At 44.8% G+C, this 21,753-nt stretch overlaps 1 protein-coding gene across 1 annotated transcript in view; it reads right to left on the bottom strand.

The window, feature by feature from the left end:
* LOC115644789 (collagen alpha-1(X) chain-like) overlaps positions 1-17,130 on the bottom strand; it is a 45,263-nt gene extending 28,133 nt beyond the window's left edge. The window contains 1 exon segment of the mRNA XM_030549268.1: positions 17,055-17,130. Coding sequence (XP_030405128.1) covers positions 17,055-17,130 — 76 coding nt within the window.
* Positions 17,131-21,753: the final 4,623 nt, after the last annotated feature.

The raw sequence follows: 21,753 nt of genomic DNA, 5'->3' as shown, positions 1-21,753 counted from the left end.
CTATTCTAGCCATTCTGCTCATCAGTTCGAACTCTACTGCCCTGGCCTCAGGTGACCAACCGTCAGACCGGCCCTTTAAATTCCTCAGGAATTTTAAAAATCCCCTTCCTGTTTGCTCAGACAGGTGTGGAGTGCAATCAGTGAATCTTTCCAGGTGACCATGCCTCCACGCTGCAAACGAGCCCCAGCATGGAGCAATGGTGAGTTGCTGGACCTCATCAGTGTTTGGAGGAAGGAAGCTGTGCAATCCAAGCTGCGCTCCAGCCATAGGAATTATGATACCTTTGGGCAGGTATCAAGGACCATGATGGAAAGGGGCCATGACTGGGACGCACTGCAGTGCAAGGTTAAAGTGAAGGAGCTGTGGAGTGCCTACTGCAAAGCGCCGCCCTCATGACCTGTCATTTCTACAAAGAGCTGGACACGATACTTGGGAGTGACTCCACCTCCACTCTGAGGACCACCATGGACACTTCAGAGCGGGAGGAGGAGTAGGAGGAGGAAAGCAAGAGTGAGGGTATTGGGGTGGTGGGAGACACCCCGGAGTCCCTGGAGGCATGCAGCCAGGAACTTGTCTCAAGCCAGGAGGAAGGTAGCCAGTCGCAGCAGCCAGTACTTGGTGGAGGACAAATAGAGGAGCAGGTTCCTGGTAAGTGGCTTTTATTTTCAGGATGGAAATTTTTCAGGAGAGGAAGGAGGGTTAGGGCTGCATGTATGCATGCCTAGATGCAGAATAGCATATTGATGTGGTCTATCACATCACGGTAATTGGCCTTGGTAATCTCTTCAGAAGTCTCATCCAGAGCGTGGGCAATGCACTTGTGCAGGTTTATTGGGAGAGCCACTGTGGTCCTTGTCCCAGTCAGGCTAACGCGTCCACGCCACTGTGCTGTGAAGGGTGGGAGACCATTGCTGCACACAGGCAAGCTGCATAGGGGCCAGGGTGGAATCCGCATTGCAGTAGAAGACCCTCTCGTGCTTCCCAGGTGACCCGCAGCAGTGAGATATCTTCCAGGATAAACTCCTGTGGAAAATGTTGGGATAGTATTCAGTGTAGGTGCCCCCTTGTAGCTGTTTGCTCTCCCCAACGCACAGAAACCCAGAGGACAGTACAGCCCTGAAACAATCAGTCCCCCTTACTCACCATTTCGGGGCTCCCGTGGGTTATGTGCGCTCTCTTTGGGATGGGAAAATTATGCTATTGTGAAGACTGTATGTGCCCTCCTTAAGTGCGGGGAAATTACTCTATCTGGTATAAACAGTTCTGCCTCTGTTAAGTGTTACATTTTGCCTTTACAGATGCAACCTTGAGATCTCAGCTGTCCATGTTATCACCAGCTGAGAGACTACAAAACCTCTGGAAGAGACCGCGAAAACGCAAAGATGAAATGTTGCACGAAGTGATGCACCAATCTCTCCCACAGAGAATCAAAAAGCGCAGGAGTGGAGGGAGAGGGAAAGCAGGATCCGCAAGGAAAACGCAGTGCACAGGAAGCAAAGCACGGAGTGGCTGATAAGCATCCTGGAGCGCCAAACGGACTCTATCCAGGTGCTCGTAGCCATGCAGACGGAGCACTACCGCCCCCGCTCCGCTACCCCCCGCACCTCTTGTCCCAAAGCTCTTTCCCTTGTGCCCCCATGTCAGCTCCAAACCCCCTTCCCCAACATCTGGGTTCTTACCACCACCAGCTGCCTCCAACACCTGTATGTTCACCAACCAGCCCTGAGAACTATGACCTTTACCCTCTGCACTCAACCCCCATCACCATGCAGTATAGCCATCCTGAAGTGCAGCAGTCATTGCACAGCACTCCAGACAGAACATATGCAAATCTGTGATAGTACAGTTCCCCACCCCACCCCCTTTCCCTTTCAGATTCCAAAAAAGTTGTGTGTCTTTCAATACAGTAATTTTATTTTCAATAAATGAATTTTTGGCTTTGAAAACAGTCTTTATTATTGCATAAAGTTAAAGATACCTTAGCCCAGGAAAGAAACAGGCACTGCAAATCAGCTTAGCAAACACAGATTCCTACTAACATTGTAATCACTGCACTTCACTCCCGTGCAAGGCACCAAACATTACTGTTGGTTTTCAGCCTCAAATTCCTCCCTCAAGGCATCCCTAATCCTTGCAGCCCTGTGCTGGGCCTCTCTAGTAACCCTGTTCTCTGGCTGTGCAAATTCAGCCTCCAGGAGTTGAACTTTGGCTGTCCACCCCTGACTGAATCTTTCACCCTTCCCTTCACAAATATTATGGAGGGTACAGCACGCAGATATAACCGCAGGGATGCTGCTTTCCACCAAGTCCAACTTCCCATACAGAGATCGCCAGCGGCCCTTTAAACAGCCAAAAGCACACTCCACAGTCATTCGGCACCGGCTCAACCTGTAGTTGAACCATTTCTTGCTGCTGTCAAGGCTCCCTGTGTAGGGTTTCATGAGCCACAGCATTAACGGGTATGCGGGGTCTCCAAGGATCACAATGGGCATTTTGACGTCCCCTACTGTGATCTTCTGCTCTGGGAAAAAAGTCCCAGCCTGCAGCTTCCTGAACAGGCCAGTGTTCCGAAAGATGTATGCATCATGCACCTTTCCAGGCCAGCCTGCGTTAATGTCAATGAAATGCCCATGGTGATCCACAAGCACCTGGAGAACCATAGAGAAATACCCCTTCCGATCAACATACTTGGATGCTAGGTGGGGTGGTGCCAGAATAGGAATATGCGTCCCATCTATCGCCCCTCCACAGTTAGGGAAACCCATTTGTGCAAAGCCATCCAGAATGTCCTGCACGTTCCCCAGAGTCACGGTTCTTCTTAGCAGGATGCGATTAATGGCCCTGCAAACTTGCATCAATACGATTCCAACGGTTGACTTTCCCACTCCAAACTGGTTCATGACCAATCGGTAGCTGTCTGGAGTTGCCAGCTTCCAGATTGCAATAGCCACCCGCTTCTCCACCAGCAGGGCAGCTCTCAATCTCATATCCTTGCGCCACAGGGTAGGGGCAAGCTCAGCACACATTCCCATGAAAATGGCTTTTCTCATCCGAAAGTTCTGCAGCTGCTGCTCGTCATCCCAGACTTCCATGACGATGTGATCCCACCACGCAGTGCTTGTTTCCCGAGCCCAAAAGCGGCGTTCCATGCTGTTGAGCATGTCTGTGAATGCCACAAGCAATTTCATGTTGTATGCATTACGCGACTCGCTATCATCGTCGGACTCCTCACTGTCACTTTGGATCTTAAGGAATAGCTCAACTGCCAAACGAGATGTGCTGGCAAGACTCGTCAGCATACTCCTCAGCAGTTCGGGCTCCATTTCCAGCAGACCGAAACAGAACACAGAATTGCACAGCACAGAAACCATGGAAAGTTGGCACCAAATGTGGACGGAAACACAGGGATTGCTGGGATGTGAAGCGATGCATCATGGGGCGTTGAGATAGGAACCAGAATGACCCATACCCTCCTCCCCCTTTCGAGAACCCACGGCGCCAGAATGGGAAGAGGTGCTCTGTGGGATAGCTGCCTATAATGCACCACTCCCAACACAGCTACAAGTGTGGCCACACTACAGCGCTGGTAGCTGTCAGTGTGGCCACACTGCAGTGCTTTCCCTACACAACTGTACGAAGACAGGTTTAACTCCCAGCGCTATACAGCTGCAAGTGTAGCCAAACCCTAGGTCTGGCCTATGCTCCAGTAGAGGGCACGGTTACAAGCTGGTACAATACTTGTGGGTGAAAGCAAAATTCACATTTATTTGATGCAAATCTACTTTATGCAAAAGAATGTCCTACCTGAAATCATGAATGAAACAGAATAAATGAATTCATAAGATCCTTATTTATCTTTCGAGCAAGAAGCTCTGAGAGGTAGCGAAAAAGCAGTAAGGTGAGACTGAAAGAAACCAAAAAGAGTGCTGACTGGAAGACCTCTTCTTGTTCCTAGAACTTCTTTTGAGGTTGTAGGTTTGGGTGTGTTTTGAAGGGGAAGTAAAGTGAGTGTTAGTGAGAGGTTCCAGACCGAGTTTCCTGTACCCTGAGGTACTCTATTTACAGCACAGGAAGAGAAATGTAATATTCTACATGTTGCCCTATTAATAAATCTGCACCCTGACATACAGATCACCTCCAGGGTAGTTCAATCCTTAGTCTCTGCTGAGGCTGCCAGCAAGGAGACGGCTGGTGATAGTACTCACGGTCTATGGTATGTACGATTGTCCAATTGGAATTCCGATTCAAAGAATTCAAGACCTAAAGGAACCATTAGATCTAGTCTGACCTCCTGCATCTTACAGGCCTGAGAATTCCATATAGCTAAACTGAGACTTTAACTGATTTCATATGAACCACCAAGCAGCCATCTGATAACTGATTCAAATGTCTCAGGTAGTTACCTAGAAGTAAAAGGAACTTTATCTCATCCCAGGGCTATCCAGGCCCAGCCTCTCTGCTGTGCTTTTCATGACAGAAGTTGTACCAGCAGCTGACAGTGCATGTGCTCTTAGCCTGCAGGAGGTTGCGTGGGTGCTGCTAGGAACAAGCAGTATTCAAGGTCTCACTGCCACCTCATTCAACAACAGCATCAACTGATTGACAGCCTGCCAACCATTTTTGTTCAAGCCCACATCCTTGGAGTCCTTTTGCATGTATTTGTTTTCAGTTTGCCGTGGTTTCTTGGCTTGGGGGAAAAAGAAAATATGATGCGTGACTGGCTGTATTTCCTTAATGATGAAGCTTCTGACTTCAAATTAGAAAGCTGGGGCATTATATCAGACCAGTGAGAGATTGGTATTAAATCTGGGGTTTACAGATGTTACTTCAGAGGTTACAAGGTAATGTAACAATATATTGTTTAGAGACCAGAGTTCTCCAGCCATATCCCTAAAGTGCAAAATGCTCCAAGCATGTTTACAAGAGCTATTCTGTGTCAAGTTATAGATTTGCTCTCAATCTTCTCACTATCTTTAAGATAAGAAAGGTGGTGGTGGCCAGAAAAGGGACTCTGTGTGTGTTTTCCATCTACAATACAGGGCGAGAGAGAGAAACCTAAATTTGTATCCTGGGGTGGGATCATCAGGTGCCAATATCAGAGCAGCAGAACTGCAACAATCACAAAAGGCCATGTCACTGTGATGATTCTGATAGTTCTCAGGACTGAGAGTCACCTTGTTAGCCACTGCCACCAGTGTGAGGGAGTCTTGCTTATGCTTAATTGCATGTCTGCTCCCTGACACCACCGCCCTGTTACCCACCTGAGCGTTCTCCTCTGGGCTGTGTCGGTCCTTACTTTGCCTTGCAGGTTCACACAAGGTGTACCCAGTCCCTGAGTCCCTTGGAAGCATTCATTTGTAGGGTCCAGACCCTTTTCTTCTGAACACTCATGGAAATACCAAGTCTGCTGTCCCAAAAGGAACAGTCACCACGCCAGCTGGTCAGATTCTGCTCAAGGCTAGCACTTTGCTTAACATCACAGCACTGAGATATGTTCACAGTGAAAACAAGAATAAGTGTATGTAAGCAGAGTCAGGATAAGCTCTACCCTGACATCTGGTGAAAAGAATTTCAGAGAGTATATTTGCATAGGCACGCCTACCCTATCCCAGACTGCCGAGCTGTGGGACTGCTTGGTGACAAATGACTCACCCTCAGTTGGGTGGTACTTGCTAGACAAGGGACATGGGTTCCAAAACCCAGTGAATGGAGAGAGGCTGGGGACAGGTATCTGTGCCTGGTGGTGCAGTCTCCTTGTGGAGCCAGAAGCACCAGTTCCACCCCCTCCTCTCTCCACTGTGGAATGTCAGAGTTGATTTTTTTTTATTCCCTCAGGAATCTAGATACAGGTGACTGAGCTGAACTCACTTTGGGCTAATGGTGCACTTGCACTGGGGCTCCCCCACTAAGAGCTGAGATCACTAAGAGTTGAAATCACTAAAGAGCTGAGATTACTGAGCTGAGAGCACTGAGTACTGTGCTAACTAGTGGGGGAGCCTGAAGCTATACTGTGGAACAGAGCAGCTGGCGGAGTGGAGCAGTTGTGGGGACGGCTGGAGCGGATCACGGGACAGCTGGTGGCAGCAGAGCGGCTGGCAGAGCGGAGTAGCCGTGGGACGGGTGGAGCGGCCCACAGAGTGAGCGGAGCCGAGCAGTTTGCAGAGAGAACTGGAGCAACTCATGGAGCAGAGCAGCTGGTGGAACGGAGCAGTTTCTGAGGATGGCTGGAGGAGCAGCGTGGAGCGGCTGGTAAAGTGGAGCAGTTTGTGGAGAAGGTGGAAGCAGAACCCACGGAGAGGCAGGGCAGTTGGCCCCGGACCACATAAGGTGCCCCTTTCTACCCAGGCTGGGGGGAGGGACCTCTTCAGATAAACTCTCGAACTCTGGGGTGGCATTGACCAGAGACTTTTGGGTTGTTGGACTTTGGGGTGATTGGACTTAAAACCCTAAGGGGAAAAAGGACAGTGCCAAACATACTTGGAGGTGGGTTTTTGTTTATGGTTTGTGTTATAACCCTGTTTGTGGTGTTTCTCCAATGAGATGCCACACTGATTCCTTCCTTTATTAAAAAGATTTTGCTACACTCAGACTCCGTGCTTGCGAGAGGGGAAGTATTGCCTCCTAGAGGTGCCCAGGGGGGGTGTGGTATGTGAGTGTTCCAGGTCACTGGGTGGCGGCTCGAGCCGGTTATGCATTGTGTTACTGAAACGGAACCCCTGGATACTGAACCCGGCCTTTGTTGCTGTCAGCTCAGAGGGGCAGAAGGGTTACATGTATTATCAAAGAATAGAGATTCAGGAGATAGTGAGAGAGTATATTGGAAACAACTGGTTACATATAAAACAAAATCATAACATGCTTTCTAGAGACTAAACTTAACTTTGATTGAGATAAAATTTCTGTAGATGGGAGGTTAACCCGATAGTTTGCTTCAGTCTTTTCAAACGAGATTGACTGAGATCCTGTTTTCATAAATGGAAATGCTCTGTCCACTTACTTGCTAGGTTCAGGATGAGGGGAGGGGTCTCTTCTATGCCTTCTACATATACCTACAAAGTTCATTGTCTGTACTCAAAGACAGGATAACCACTTATGGCTTGTTTTTCCAGTGTGCTGCTTCCCTGTTGGCTTCATATCTCTTCATTAGCATTTGGCTTTGTATGTAAACGGGCATCCACTGTGTTAGCTTACAATGTTTCATTTATATCCTAACAGAGAGAGAGACACATTTCTTACCCTGTCTGGAGGAAAACCTGTTTTTCACTTCTGCTGGTGAGCAATACCTTATACAGACGAAAACCCGATATTTTCAGTATGCATACATAGCTTCTCACATAGTATCTGTACATATTTTTCACAACTATATTAATGACCATTGTGACCCTGGCTTTCATTTAAGACCTCACATGATATTCTTTGGTTAACCAGAATCTGGATATTCCTTTAACTATCTTGCAAGCTGGCATTAAGGGGTTCTTGGGTCACAGTTGCCCTTTACCTGCCATGAGCAGGAATTTGGGTTTGGAGAAAGGCTACCTCCTTGGAGAAGAATGTCCTTCCTTTCCAAGGCCCCAGGGCAGCCTCTCAGTGTCTGCTCCAGGAGGCTTGTGTTCTTCAGGGCTGGGGAAACAGCTGTTTTTCCTCCAACCATTGTTCCCTCCCCTGCTACTTAACAAGGAAGTTAGACCCTGATCCAGCAATGCATTTCAGCATGTGCTTAACTTAAAGCAGGTGAGTAATTTCACTGAGTTCAGTAGGACTACTCACTTGCTTGAAGTTAAACATGTGCATTAGTGCTTTGCTGGTTGTGGGTTTTCAGGCTGACCTTATTTTAATACACTTGCTTGCCCCTCCCATCAGGTTTCAGCAAGTTGAGAGAAATGCAAAAATTATATAAACTGCATCAAAGGCAACAAGTAAACTAGGCTGAAACGGGAATATAAATGGACAGCATTTATATTAATAACAGAGGTAAATAAATTTGTTTTAAAAATTATTTAATGTGACAGCTTTCCATTAATGAGCAAATGACTTGTTGAAGTAAATGCCGAAGTTTTCATAATAAATAGTGGCCTCTCCTAAGAGCAGTGACAAGCACTGATTACTGAGCTGGGAGAAAGGGAGCATGTCGTGAGGTGGTGTGGCTCCCCTCCACCCCGAAGGAGGAAGAGCCCAGCTGGAGGCCAGAATGGGCAGAGCTAGGGAGCTCTGGGCCCGCCCCTCAAAGGGTCAGGAAGCGACCCGGAACTATAAAGACCGGCCCTCAGAGCTCAGTAGGGCCCCAGCCGCTGGAGAGAATAGACGTCCCTAGGGGAGCTCGAGACTGAGAAGCTCCCGTGACCCAAGGCAGCCCCCTAGACTGACCGGAGCTACCCCGCACCCGCTACCCGAAGGAGTTGCCGGACCTGCCAACCAGCCCCGGTCACGACGAACCCATGCTCCTGGACCCTGCATAGGCTGATGTCAGAACCCAGGTAGGGCCCGAGGGGGAGTACGGAAGTAGCCTGGGGGCAGCCAATCCCAGTCTGGCTGCAGCATTACCGGAGCCTATGTCAGTGTGTTGTGGCCAGGATCCCCAATGACTAAGCAGCAGATCGTCAGCCGCTGCTAGGGCCCCGGGCTGGGATGCAGTGGAGTGGGAAGGCCTGCGTCCCTCCTGCTACCTCATTCCTGGGTGGCAGACTCCCCTCTCCCTGGCCTGAGGAGGCCGAAGCCTGTTACCATTGCTCAGCCCTGCCTGAGGGCCTGGGCCTCCTGACTCAGTGGTTGCTGCCCGCCCTGATCTAGGGCCGGGCTTAAACTGTCATTACCGCTCAGCCCAGCCTGAGGGCCTGAGCACTCTGACTCAGTGTTTGTTGCCCCGCCCGGACCTAGGGCCGGGGCTTATAAATGTTGTTATGGCTCAGCTGTGCCTGAGGGCCTGAGCCTCCTGACCTAGTGGTTGTTGCCCCGCCAGCACCGGGGCCAGACATAACCACAGTGCAGTCGACTACCGCAAGGGCTACCGAAGGAGACTCCCAGCCGGACTATTTCCCCGGACCCATCGGTGTGTAGTGAGCTGGTGTGGCTCCCCTCCACCCTGGAGAGGGTCAAGCCTCAGTGAACTCTTGTACAGAGCAGCTCTGTGAAATCCACTCAGTGTTCAGGTAATGCAGTGCAGCTCATCATCGTGGTACAGACCGTCAATCTAAGTCCAGAATCACAGGGAAGGGAAAAGAATTCTCCAAAGACAAACTGAAAGATTTCAGCTCCACCAATTGCTCACTTCTAGCTGGGAGATAATTGTTCCTAATGGGCTCCATAGAGACACAGGCACCAAAACAATGAATGTACCTGTCAGCTCTCTGACACATCTGTCAGTAACCGCATTTCCATTGCAAACACGGGAGAGTGAGAAGCTGGAACTCTCACAGTCCTCCCTATCCCTTCTTCTGGTGAAGCATGGCCACAAGGTCTGGTACTGAGCGGAAAATGGAGCTATTTTCTTCTGCTCTGATTGTTTGCAGTGGTGATGAAGAAGACTCCCAGGAGATGAAAGAAAGATGGGAATAGAAAATCTTTAAATTTTTGGTGAATATGGTGTATAAGAAGAAGCCGTATTAATTAGCTGTTGGTGGACAATGTACATGCTTTCATCACATAGCTCTCCCCACCAGTTAACCATCCGACCTGACCTGCAATATCCTCTGTTATATTAATCTCCCCTACTTCAGAAGCTCTTTCCAGGCAATTCAGTCCTGACCTGAAATACCCCATGCCAAAATGGGCCTTAACTCTTCCCTTTTTGCCAATGCCTTATAACAGGTGTTAGTTCAGGCCCCAGTCCTGCAAACTCTTACACGCATGCTTAAGCACGAGTCCCATTGACTTTCAATGGAGTTTTTGTTCCTAACTCACTTAGAACATCTTATCCCCTGGCATTTCTTTGCATTTATTTTGTATCCTGAGAGAGACCAACGTTGGTCAGTACTTTTTGTAAATAGAAGAAAGAGAAGTATCTCTTCCTTGGTCCCTTAGTATACAACTGCTCCAGTATGTTACTAAAAGACTTCATAATCAATACAAAAAGCAGAGGAGATGCTGGCTACTACTGAAATTCAGTAGCCCCCTTTGAAAGAGAAATCACGAGATAACATTTACCACTGGAGAGAGCTTCAGTTTGTTGAGCACAGTATAGCATATTAATGTGATTTATAAAGTTAAGACCAAGGAGAAAACCAACCAGAATCTCAAATAGAAATTTCCATGGGAGTCAAAAGCTTTATTCCACTTCGAGTGAAAAGACAGGCAGGGACTTTGTATGCATATAACATACCATATTAAAACTTTATGTATTGGCCACAGCTTCTCCCTTCAACCAAATCAGACTGATCTGAATATGTACTATAATGGGAACCACCACTTCCAGTCTCATCTGAAGCTGTTTTTCAATGGATACATAGGTTTAATGTCAAGATATTATTGAAGGGCCCTCATTCTGCTGTATCTTTGTGTATTTTAAGAGTAAGTTCATAGATCATTTAGGAGAGATGATCCATAGGGTGAGATTTTTAAAATGTCTAAGGGAGTTTGAGCCTAGATCCTCAGAAGGTGCCTAACTCACAGTGGGAGTTAAGTACCTAAATACTTTTTGAGGATCTGGACCTAGATCCCTAGGTCCTATTTCATTAGGCACTTTGAAAATCCCACCCTATGTGGAGAAAGGATTTTTTTAATTATTCCCAGTACCGGGGTCAAGCAGGGATTACATTTTTGTAAAACTCTGCTGGATACCCATTTATGCGTAGTGACTTCCCAGAGTGCAACAGTTTAGGGCTTTCATCTACTTCTCTCCTCACTAATAACAGTATTGGTCATATATCTCTGTATGCTTATGTCCTATATCATCTCTCAGGCTGGTGACAGAAGATTATATTTGTCTTTGGGGTCTTTTTGTAGTTTATATTTTTTAGCATATTGCTAAAATATTCTCAGTCTCAACTCTGTGGGCATAATTCTGTCTGGTCTGCTGAATTGATTTTTCTACTTTGGAAGTTTGAAGTACAGCCAACTTCCCTCAGGCTGTCTGCAATTTATGTTCTGCCCCTTTTGTGCATGTTTTATGGGCTGTGTACTATTTACAAATTGCTGCATAAGATCATGTTGATCTCCATGTTTAACTCTCGTCAGATGTATCAGAGGGGTAGCCATGTTAGTCTGGATCTGTAAAAGCAGCAAAGAGTCCAATGGCACCTTATAGATTAACAGATGTATTGGAGCATGAACTTTCGTGGGTGAATACCCACTTTGTCGGATGCATGATGCATGATGTAGATAGGATGTGAATGAAATGCATTCTGCCCTGTTAGCTGCTTTAAGGGTTTCCTATCTAAGAGACTGTGCATATTCCTTATTGGGATAGAAAGAAAAAAGAGGGAACTGATCCAAGTCTTGAAGCTATTACTACAAGAGAATATGTTCCATACTTTTACCGCTACACAAAGGTATTGTCTACATTTGGGAATATTCCTGACTCAGAAAATGGCATCCTAATTTAATGCACTTCAAAATGGGAAAATACCAATTCTGATTCTGAAGCACAGACAAAGGCAAGCTAAGGGTTTGCACTGATTTAGCTCAGTTGATGCCAACCCTAGGTTGCTTTTGTCTCTACACTGAAGGGTCAGGAGTGGTGCAGCTACATGGACTGCTGGTGACCAGTTGCTGAATTAAGGCTATTATTTCTAAGAGTCAATTAAGCCTAGGGCTTCTTAAATTAGTTGCTGTGCTGTATATTGTTCCTTCTGCAGAGGGAACATAATGTCATCTAAGCAACTTCAATAGTAGAAGGTGGTTGCTTCATCTGAAGAGGATTTGGAGGACTTTTATATCCACATGGAGAGTAACTGGGTGATTTGAGCTGAATTGGAACAGAAAGCTTCTTGGGGGTAAGATTTTCAAAGTGCCCGAGTCCCATTTTTTTGAAAGTGGAAAGTAAAGTTAGATGTTTTGAAACTTTGATTCTCTCTTGTTAGACCTACATTTGATGTCAAATTTCTATAGCCTTTATCTGCAACATCATACAATCTTCTAATGTACAGGCTTCTAGAAATACCTAGTTAAGTGACTTCATTAAAAACTATCCAGAATTATCCATTCATATAAGTAGGGGGCAAGGACTGCACTGGGATCATCTAATAAATCAGTTTGAGTCTTTTGAGGGGCATGCACATTCACAAGCACGAACCAAGACTTTTATTCCTCATGTTCTAAGCAAAGTAAGCATCTTCACTAACTGCATTCCCTGCAATGGATTTATCTGATCTTCAGGCACCTTTTTGGAGAATGCATGTGCTGGTTGTGCCAGTGAGAGCCAAATATTCACTCTAGAGTTTAGCCAAGTATTAAGTTATCAATATTTCTTCTCAAGGGACAAAATAAATTACCATGGAATTCATGACCCTGCTGTTTTCTGACCTTATCTTCCCATTTGCTTAATGAGTATAGCTGTATTATATTATCTTGCTAATTAATAAAAAAGCTTTGTAGTTTGTGAGCGGCTTTCCAGAAAATCAGTTGGACCTGTGGGAAGCACTTGTTACTGCCCTACTTCATGTTGCAGGCAGATTTGTTACAGTAAAAGTTGTATTGATGTTGCACATTGTGGCATGTTGTGACATACTGCAGGGAGACTTTGGTGTTCATAATTTTTGCCAACTATTGTGTGACTACATTTTGGCCTATGGATAGCTCATGAACTGCTTGCTGTGGATATTCCTCTCAGTTTACGATTCAGTATTTGTGCTGTGACATTAATCACCTAAATTATTTTTGGTTTTGTCTTATGACTGCGTGACCTATCTTTTATACACAGGGGGGACTGATTAACTCTTTGAGGCTTTCGATTCTCTTGGCGAGAGAGAGGGGAGTACTTCAGAGGAAAAGGGACAGCAGGAGACAAGTAGACCCAGGGAATTCTGGAATATTTTAACACATTCCTTACCTGTTTAAGTACCTGGCTTCCTTCTTGATTTTAGCCGAGAGGAAAAGGAAAGTCCAGTTTACTAGTTTAGCAAACGTTATATTCAATTCTCTTTTTGTAGTCTCACAAAGTAAATATGACTGCATGTACAAATGAGGCCTTTGAGGGGTGCACTATGGCTTGTCCCCTTTAATTGTTTTGGTGCTAGTTGTGTGGCCAGGAAGGGGTTGGGAACTGCTGTGTATTGCTAAATGACCCCTCCTAATCTCATATGTAAAATACTTTGTCTCTACTAAGTGCGTTGATTGAACTCACTGGCCTTCCTTTTGTGTCATGCTGTTGTCATTCACTGCAGTAATGACTGAGTCAAATGTGTATTTAGTCCTAGATGGAATGTAGGATTACACATCTCAGTTTCTTGATTGACTACGTTAGTGCAGAGTCTGGGATTTTGGGAACAACGCAGTCCCTTTTGTGCTATGGTGGCTAAGCACTCTTCCCCTCTCATATATAACACACTTATGACATTTTCCAGTCTCCATTTTCTGGCACTTACCACCACAGTCAGTGTCACAGATAATTTAATAGGAATTCATGCTTCATCCCATTTCCTCTCCATACTCACTCCCTGCCATCTTCATTACTACTGGAAAAACTCCTGTAGGTTACAGTGGGGTTAGGATTTGTCCCTAGGTTGCTTACCCCATATTCCCAAGTACACACATCACCCAGCTAAGCTCTTCCCCACATTCTTAGTTTGTCATGTCAAACAACACAAGATACATTGTGTCAGTGAGTTCCACCATTAATCACTGAGGCCAAGAACCTAGCAGCATTCAGAAGAGATAAGACATTTACATTGAAAATGAAATCTTCCACAGGTACACTAGACAGGACAAAACAATTTTGAGTAAGATATATACTAGTTCATACGTTGGGGCATAAACTAACCATTAGCTGAGGGACAGTAGGAAGAAACTTCCCCTGTGGGGAGTATATTCTATAATTGGCTATGACATCTAATACTGGCAGGACACAGGGCTTGATTTAGTATGGCAATTGCTAAATTCCTGTGGACATGTTGTGGCAGATAAAGCCACCAATACAACTAGCGCTGTTTCCATAATGTACGCAAGCTAAAAACCAAGTTGGCAGGGGTCAAAGAGGCCTGAGGAATGCAGATACTGCTGGACTTATTTCATGGATTCATTGAATTTTTAGGGCCAGGAAGGAGCCTTAGATCATGTAGTTTGACTTTCTGCATATCATAGGTGATTAAATTTCACTCAGTTTGACTAAAGCATAAGTTCAGAAAGGCATCAGGTCTTGATCTGAAGACATTGAGAGATGGCGAATCCTCCACTTCTGTTAATAGTTTGTTCCAACGGTTAATCCCACTCGCCGTTAAAAATGTGTGTCTAATTTCTAAGCTGAATTTGTCAGCTTTGAGCTATTGGTTCTTGGTGTGGCTTTCAATGCTACGTTAAAGAGCCATTTAATACCCAGTATTTTCTCCCCTATGAATGTACTTGTACATTTTACTCATGCCACCTCTCAAACTTCTTTTTGGTAAACTAAACACAACCTTCTTCATAATCTACTTCCCACAAACGTAATACTTTATGCATCTTGTATGTAGGAAGGTCATCATTCTCTAAGACCATAGTTTGATGAAATTGAGCACCTTGGACAGTGAAACTACAGTAAGTTGGAAGCTGCAGTATGGAAAGTAACAGGGAATATGTCTATACTGTAATTAAATTCTTACAGCTGGTCTGTGTCAGCTGAGTTGGGCTCGCAGGGCTCAGGCTAAAGGGCTGTTTAACTGTGCTGTAGATGCTCACACTTGGGCTGGAGCCTGGGCTCTAGGACCCTGCAAGGTGGGAGGTCCCAGAGCTTGGGCTGCAGCCTGAGCCCAAACATCTACACTGCAGTTAAACAACCCCTTAGCCTGAGAGTCCAAGTCAGCCAACATGGGCCAGCTGTAGGTGTCTAATTGCACTGCAGATATGCCCTTGAGGATTTAGGGTCCAGAGCGTGACTCCATCTCCCTTTATGATGGCCTGGAATTTTCCTGAAGTACACTGGCATTGATGCCACCTGTGTAAACTGGGATATAACACATCGGAGGGAACATTACCAGAAGAACCCACAAAGAACCTATGCTGAGGTGTACATGAATAGCTCTGGTGTGCTTGGCATAGCAGGCACTGCCAGGAATTTAAGAGCAAGACTCTAAGTAGCAGAATAAGTTGATGTTGCTTCAGCATGCAGCCCATTAAACAAAACCATTGAGAACTATAGTTAATTTTACTAGTTGCTGCTGCTCAGGGGCCTAATTAGAACTAATGCTGCTCATTTTGTAGTATCTTTTAACTAAAAGCATTTGTGTGCAAGGTGTGTAGGTTTCCCTCCTCTCACTTATTCTCTTGCCAATTTAAATGGAGTAAGCATGTAACAAAGAGGGGGACAAAGACAAACACCTGTTTCATACAAGCTTTCAGCAAACTGTTTCTTGTTCAGGCGTAAGAACAGAATGTGAAAGATGCCTTCTGTGTTTCCATCCTGCAATCTGGAGACCTTACATTCAAATTTAAGATCTTTGTTATTCATGCAGAACAGAATTTTATGAAGTCAGTTCCTCCATTAATCCTTATAATAGTCAAAGCGGCATTAGTTTAGTATGGAAGTTGTTGTTTTTAAACAATCTTTGAAGTATGGGCTTCCCCCACAATACTAATGTTGCAAGTAATCATTTAACAGGATGGCCAGTCCAGCTTCTAGGCTCAGAGCTGCCAATTGTAGTTAATAGTTTCTTCAAATCTGTTTCCTAAGATATTCCTGTCGATGAGTACTTGTTACCTTCTGAGCTTTCTGATTGCTAGGATGAGCAAAATAAAATGGGATTTTTCTTTAGAAGAACCACATCTTCTAGTCTTCAAAACAGGTTGTGTCTGATGTGTGAAACACACAACACTTTTCTTACAGAGTGATCAGAAAATGAGGTAGGGATTTTGGCAGAAAATTTTAATTAAAACGGAAGAAAATTTTCAGCTGAAAACTGAAGGCTTCCACTGGGAGAATTAAAATGACATAGATCATGTTTGGTGGACCCAAATGAAAACATTTTGGCATGTTGCTGTTTTTGTTTTATTTATTTATTTTTTGTTTTAGGACAGTTCAGTGTTAAATATGTCCACCTGAGCTGTTGCAGTGCCTTGTGAGACTTGTAAGTTTGGTGCCTCATGTCCCCATTCTCTCATATGGGCCGGTCTCCCTGGTCAAACTATATCTCCCATGATGCACCACAGTCTCACCTGTTGCTGACCATTGTGGTGCATCACGGGAGATGTAGTGTGGCTGGGACCTTGGCCCACAGAGAACAGGGCATGAGGCATCCAAACTATGACTCCCATAAACCACCATGGTAATTCAGGTGGACACCATTTAATGTCAAATCAAACCAAGTTGAAAGATTGCAAAATATTTTGTTTTGATCAAAAATTTCAAAACAAAATATTTCAGCACTTCCAAAGGGAAATGTTTCTGGTTTTGGTAGAACATTTTCTGGTTTTAGCCAGAACCACAAAACTTTTTCAGTCTACAACAAAAAGTTGCATTTTTTTGCAGGAAGTGACATTCTTTGCAAAAAAAAATTTGTTAAATTCAATTTTCCATTGGAAAACAATTTTTTGATGGAAAATTTTCAACCAACCTTCCATCCTGGTTTATTTTGTTTTATTGCAGTACATACTGTGCTGTGTGATAGTACTGCCCATTGATGAAGAGGTGCTACAGGGAACCCCTCTGTGATGATTCACAGAAGATATGAGTTGTTACAGCCCCTGGCTATAGAGCTTTGGCTCTTCAGCTTGTGCTTTTAATTTTGGAGGTCCCTGGTTTTAAGCCCTTGTGTCAGCCAAGGTGGTAGCCATCAGAGTAGCACCCCCTGGGAAGGAATATTATAGGGCTAGGGCCAACAAGCAAATGCCACTTTAGAGTGGAATCCCGCAAAACAAATCTATCTTAAACTGGTCAGGATTATTTTTGTCAGGAAATGAGGAAGGAGGTAGAGTCTCTCCATCAACTCACCTGCTTGAGGCTGTCTCTGATCCATGATAAAGTGTGAGATGTCTAATGTTAAAGCTAACAATGCAAACCTTGTCATCTTGCATAATATCGGGCTGCAGAATTATGTACCTGAATAGCATAGATCAAAAAGGAATAATTATCCAACATAGCTATATGATTTTAATGACAAATGAGGGACAACAGCCAAAATGTGCAGTATACTCATTCTTTCCTCTCCCCTGCATACTGCAGTGTGGAAGACGGATGTTGATTCTTTGTTTTTCCCAGCCAAACCAGCTGGTCTGTATAATTAGGGCTGCATCACATCTCTCATGCCAACTTTATGCCGCACTAATGTAATTACCATCCATGTAATGTTAGGGAAGGATGACACAATCTAGAAGAATACCAGCTCCTTTTTATTCCTGCATCTGAACACTGTTTCTTTCAAAATGAAATTAAAAACCATTTAGATGTGTTGCTTTGAGCAATAAGAAACTTAATGCAGTGGGAGGTAGTCACCTAGCAGGAATACCCTTCCCTTGTAGTAGATATGATAACGGTGCCTCAAGGTGACAGAGATGCTATGTGGAGCACAATATTGAGGCAGCACAAGATCTATTTTTTTTAATGGGCACATTTCCAGCAGGAGCCAAATAATTCTCTGTGGTTGGCTGGAGTTCTACCATGCAGAATATTGACCACTGGATATGTTCACTGCTCCCCTCTGTAAGAGAGGTAGTGTGTGCCATCCAGCACATAGTAACATAAGAACTCCTACACTGGAATAGATAAATGGTCCATCTTATGCAGTTGCTAGAGCTTGATGCTTCAGAGGAAGGTATAAAACATCCATAATGTATCTAATTGTGCAGTATTCTACTGAGGGGTCATCTACCTAACCCTCGCTAATGATCACTTTCTAACTTAAAGAAGGAGGAACGATAGGCCCTTCATTTTTCTTCTAGCTAATGTAACTGAAGTTGCTGTTCTTATTCATTATGGGGGTGTGATACAAAGCTCATTCGAGTTCATGGAAAGTCCCTTGTCTATTTGTCTACTGGACTTTGGAATAGGCTTTAATGTTCATCCTTTTTTGTAATTTATTAAGTTTTTTGTCTCAATATTGTCTTGCAGCAGTAAATTCCACAGGTTAATAAAACACATGTTAAATGGAAATAGGAGTTGCTACCGTCTGACCAGTAAGATCTTGTTTCAAGTGCCAGTCTTGGCATATATTCCAGACTTTCTCATATGACACATAAAATTCAAACAGCATGCACAGGAGTCTGCTTATTAGCTATGTCTGTCCACCAGCTGGCACCACAGCACCTTCTAGCAGACCATTAGGGACTTTGGGTGTGTGTTGCCATTCCTTTAAAAAGTTTGGTGTATTCAGATGGCCCTGAACTGTGGGAGGCAGCCACATGAAGACTTTGAGTAGAGCAGATTAGGAGGGGTAAGTATATGCACACATGAGTCCATATGCCAATAGTGAGCAAGAGCATGAGTGTCAAGAAATAGTTTTTCTGTGGGATATTTCCTACCTAAAGGGAGAGCGGCATTAACTACCAGTGGACCCTATACCTCTCTCTCTGATTTCAGTAGCCAGTAAAGGCACGGGTCCAGGGCAGTGGGTAACTCTACCCCCTTCCACTCTTCCCTCACTTCTGTTCAGGCTAATAATTCAAGCATGGGAGACTGAAAGGCTTGGGCAATAGGATTTAAAGCTTGTTATTTTGAGACAAACTGGGTTCAGTTCCATCACAGGTAGATAGTAACAAAAGCCATTGTCCGTATCATACCAGAGCTGTTCACTGACCTGCAATGAGATTCTGTCCAGTTTCTAGGAGATAAGTGTCCACATCGCACAAAGCACCATCACTGTTGGCACTAAAGCACTCCTCAGTAGTCTGAAGAGAGAGGCCTTGGGCTAAATGGACATGGAGACTAAACTCCTCTCTCCTTGCAGTGGTGTCATCTCCAAGTGAGATTGACTAGTAAAAATGAAGAACACTCCCTGACAGCTGGAGCAGCAGTGAAAATGGCTTGTTTTATGACCATCATAATTGGCTCAATCTGGCCCATTTCCCCACCTCCATGTTTATTTAAAAATGTTAAAAGGTGATTCAGAAATGTGTAGAATTAATCTTCAAGGCTGATTTCAAACTTCCATTATGAGGGGGGTGGCATGCATACAATGTACACACATTCTTTAAAAAAACTATTTAAATGAGCAAATATTGTTTGATAGATGCTTTATCCCTTTAAAGCCTTGTTAGAAAAGGCAAGTGCAAAAATACCAGCATATTAAGCCATGCCAACTGGTAATTCCAGTCTCTCTACAGTGAAGAAGGCATTTGGTCTCCAGTAAAAAGGGTCCATGAATGCCATGTCAAAATGAAGGCTGCGTGGCAGGCTGCTATAATCTCTGGGAAGATTACCAACTGTTCTGCTCCAGTGACATGAAAAATACATCCTTTCAATTTTAGCAGCAATAAACTAGAGCTGCTGTGGTGTCAGGCAGGTTCTGAGTCAAAAGAGCACATGGCACAGCAGAACTGATAGCTGTGGCAACTGTCAAGTTATCTGTCATTTCTGGTGTAAAATAAACTCTTTGTCTGATGTCAGACAGCTTAATATGATGCAGTATATTGTGTACTTGGGGTTAAGTGACCTAATAATGGAACTGAGTTCATTCCACTTTCTGTCTCTCTATGAGAATAAGTGGTTTCAGCTCTCTTTCATAGAGTCATAGAAAATTAGGGTTCGAAGTGACCTCAGGAGGTCATCTAATCCAATTCCCTACTCAAAATAGGACCAACCCCAACTAAATCATCCCAGCCAGGGCTTTGTCAAGCCTGGCCGTAAAAACCTCTAAGGATGGACATTCCACCACCACCCTAGGTAACCCATTCCAGTGCTTCACCACCCTCCTAGTGAAATAGCTTTTCCTAATATCCAACCTAGACCTCCCCCACTGCAACTTGAGACCATTGCTCCTTGTTCTGTCATCTTCCGCCACTGAGATCAGCCAAGCTCAATCCTCTTTGGAACCCCCTTCAGGTAGTTGAAGGCTGCTATCAAATCCCCCCCTCACTCTTCTTTTCTGCAGACTAAATAAGCCCAGTTTCCTCAGCCTCTCCTCATAAGTCATGTGCCCCAGCCCTCTAATCATTTTCATTGCCCTCTGCTGGACTCTCTCCAATTTGTCCACATCCTTTCTCTAGTGGGGAGCCCAAAACTGGATACAATACTCCAGATGTGGCCTCACCAGTACTGAATAGAGGGGAATAATCATTTCCCTCGATCTGCTGGCAATGCTCCTACTAATGCAACCCAATATGCCGTTAGCCTTCTTGGCAACAAGGGCACACTGCTGACTCATATCCAGCTTCTTGTCCACTGTAATTCCCGAGGTCCTTTTCTGCAGAACTGCTGCACAGTCAGTTAGTCCCCAGCCTGTAGCAGTGCATGGGATTCTTCCATCCTAAGTGCAGGACTTTGCCCTTGTCCTCGTTGAACCTCATTCGATTTCTTTCAACTCAATCTTCCAATTTGTTTAGGTCATTCTGGACCCTATCCATACCCTCCAGTGTACCTACCTCTGCCCCCAGCTTAGTGTCATCTGCAAACTTGCTGAGGGTGCAGTCCATCCCATCATCCAGATCATTAATGAAGATGTTGGACAAAACCGGCCCCAAGACAGACCCCTGGGGCACTCTGCTTGATACCAGCTGCCAACTACATATCGAGCTGTTAATCACTACGAATTGAGCCCAATGATTTAGCCAGCTTTCTATCCACCTTATAGTCCATTCATCCAATCCATACTGTTTTAACTTGCTGGCAAGAATACCCTGGGAGGCCGTACCAAAAGCTTTGGTAAAGTCAAGATATATCACATCCACCGCTTTTCCCATATCCACAGAACCAGTTATCTCATCATAGAAGGCAATTAGGTTCGTCAGGCATGACTTGCCCTTGGTGAATCCATGTTGACTGTTCCTGATCATCTTCTTCTCCTCCAACTACTTCAAAATGAATTCTTTGAGGACCTGATCCATGATTTTTCCAGGGACTGAGGTGAGGCTGACCAACTTGTAGTTTCCCAGATTCTCCTTCTTCCCTTCTTTTTAAAAATGAACTCTATATTTGCCTTTTTCCAGTCATCTGGGATCTCCCTCGATTGCTGCGAGTTTTCAAAGATAATGGCCAATGGCTCTACAATCACATCAACTCCCTCAGCATCCTCAGATGCATTAGATCTGTCCCCACAGGCTTGTGCATGTCCAGCTTTTCTAAATAGTCCTTAACCTGTTCTTTCACCACTGAGGGCTGCCCACCTCCTCCCCATACTGTGCTGCCCAGTGCAGCAGTGTAGGAACTAACCTTGTCTGTGAAGACAAAGGCAAAAAAAAAGCATTGAGTATTTCAGCTTTTTCCAAATCATCTGTCACTAAGTTGCCTCCCCTATTCAGTAAGGGTGCCTCACTTTCCCTGACCTTTTTGTTGCTAACATACCTGAAGAAACCCTTCTTGTTACCCTTCACATCCCTTGCTAGCTGCAACTTCAATTGTGCTTTGGCCTTCCTGATTACTCCCCTGCATGCTCGAGCAATATTTTTATACTTCTCCCTAGTCATCTGTCCAAGTTTCCACTTCTTGTAAGCTTCCTTTTTGTGTTTAAGTTCACCGAAGATTTCTTTGTTAAGCCAAG

Source organism: Gopherus evgoodei, chromosome 1 (genome assembly GCF_007399415.2).
Source record: "Gopherus evgoodei ecotype Sinaloan lineage chromosome 1, rGopEvg1_v1.p, whole genome shotgun sequence".
Taxonomy (NCBI): domain Eukaryota; kingdom Metazoa; phylum Chordata; order Testudines; family Testudinidae; genus Gopherus; species Gopherus evgoodei.
This window is presented reverse-complemented; position numbering and strand designations above follow the sequence as displayed.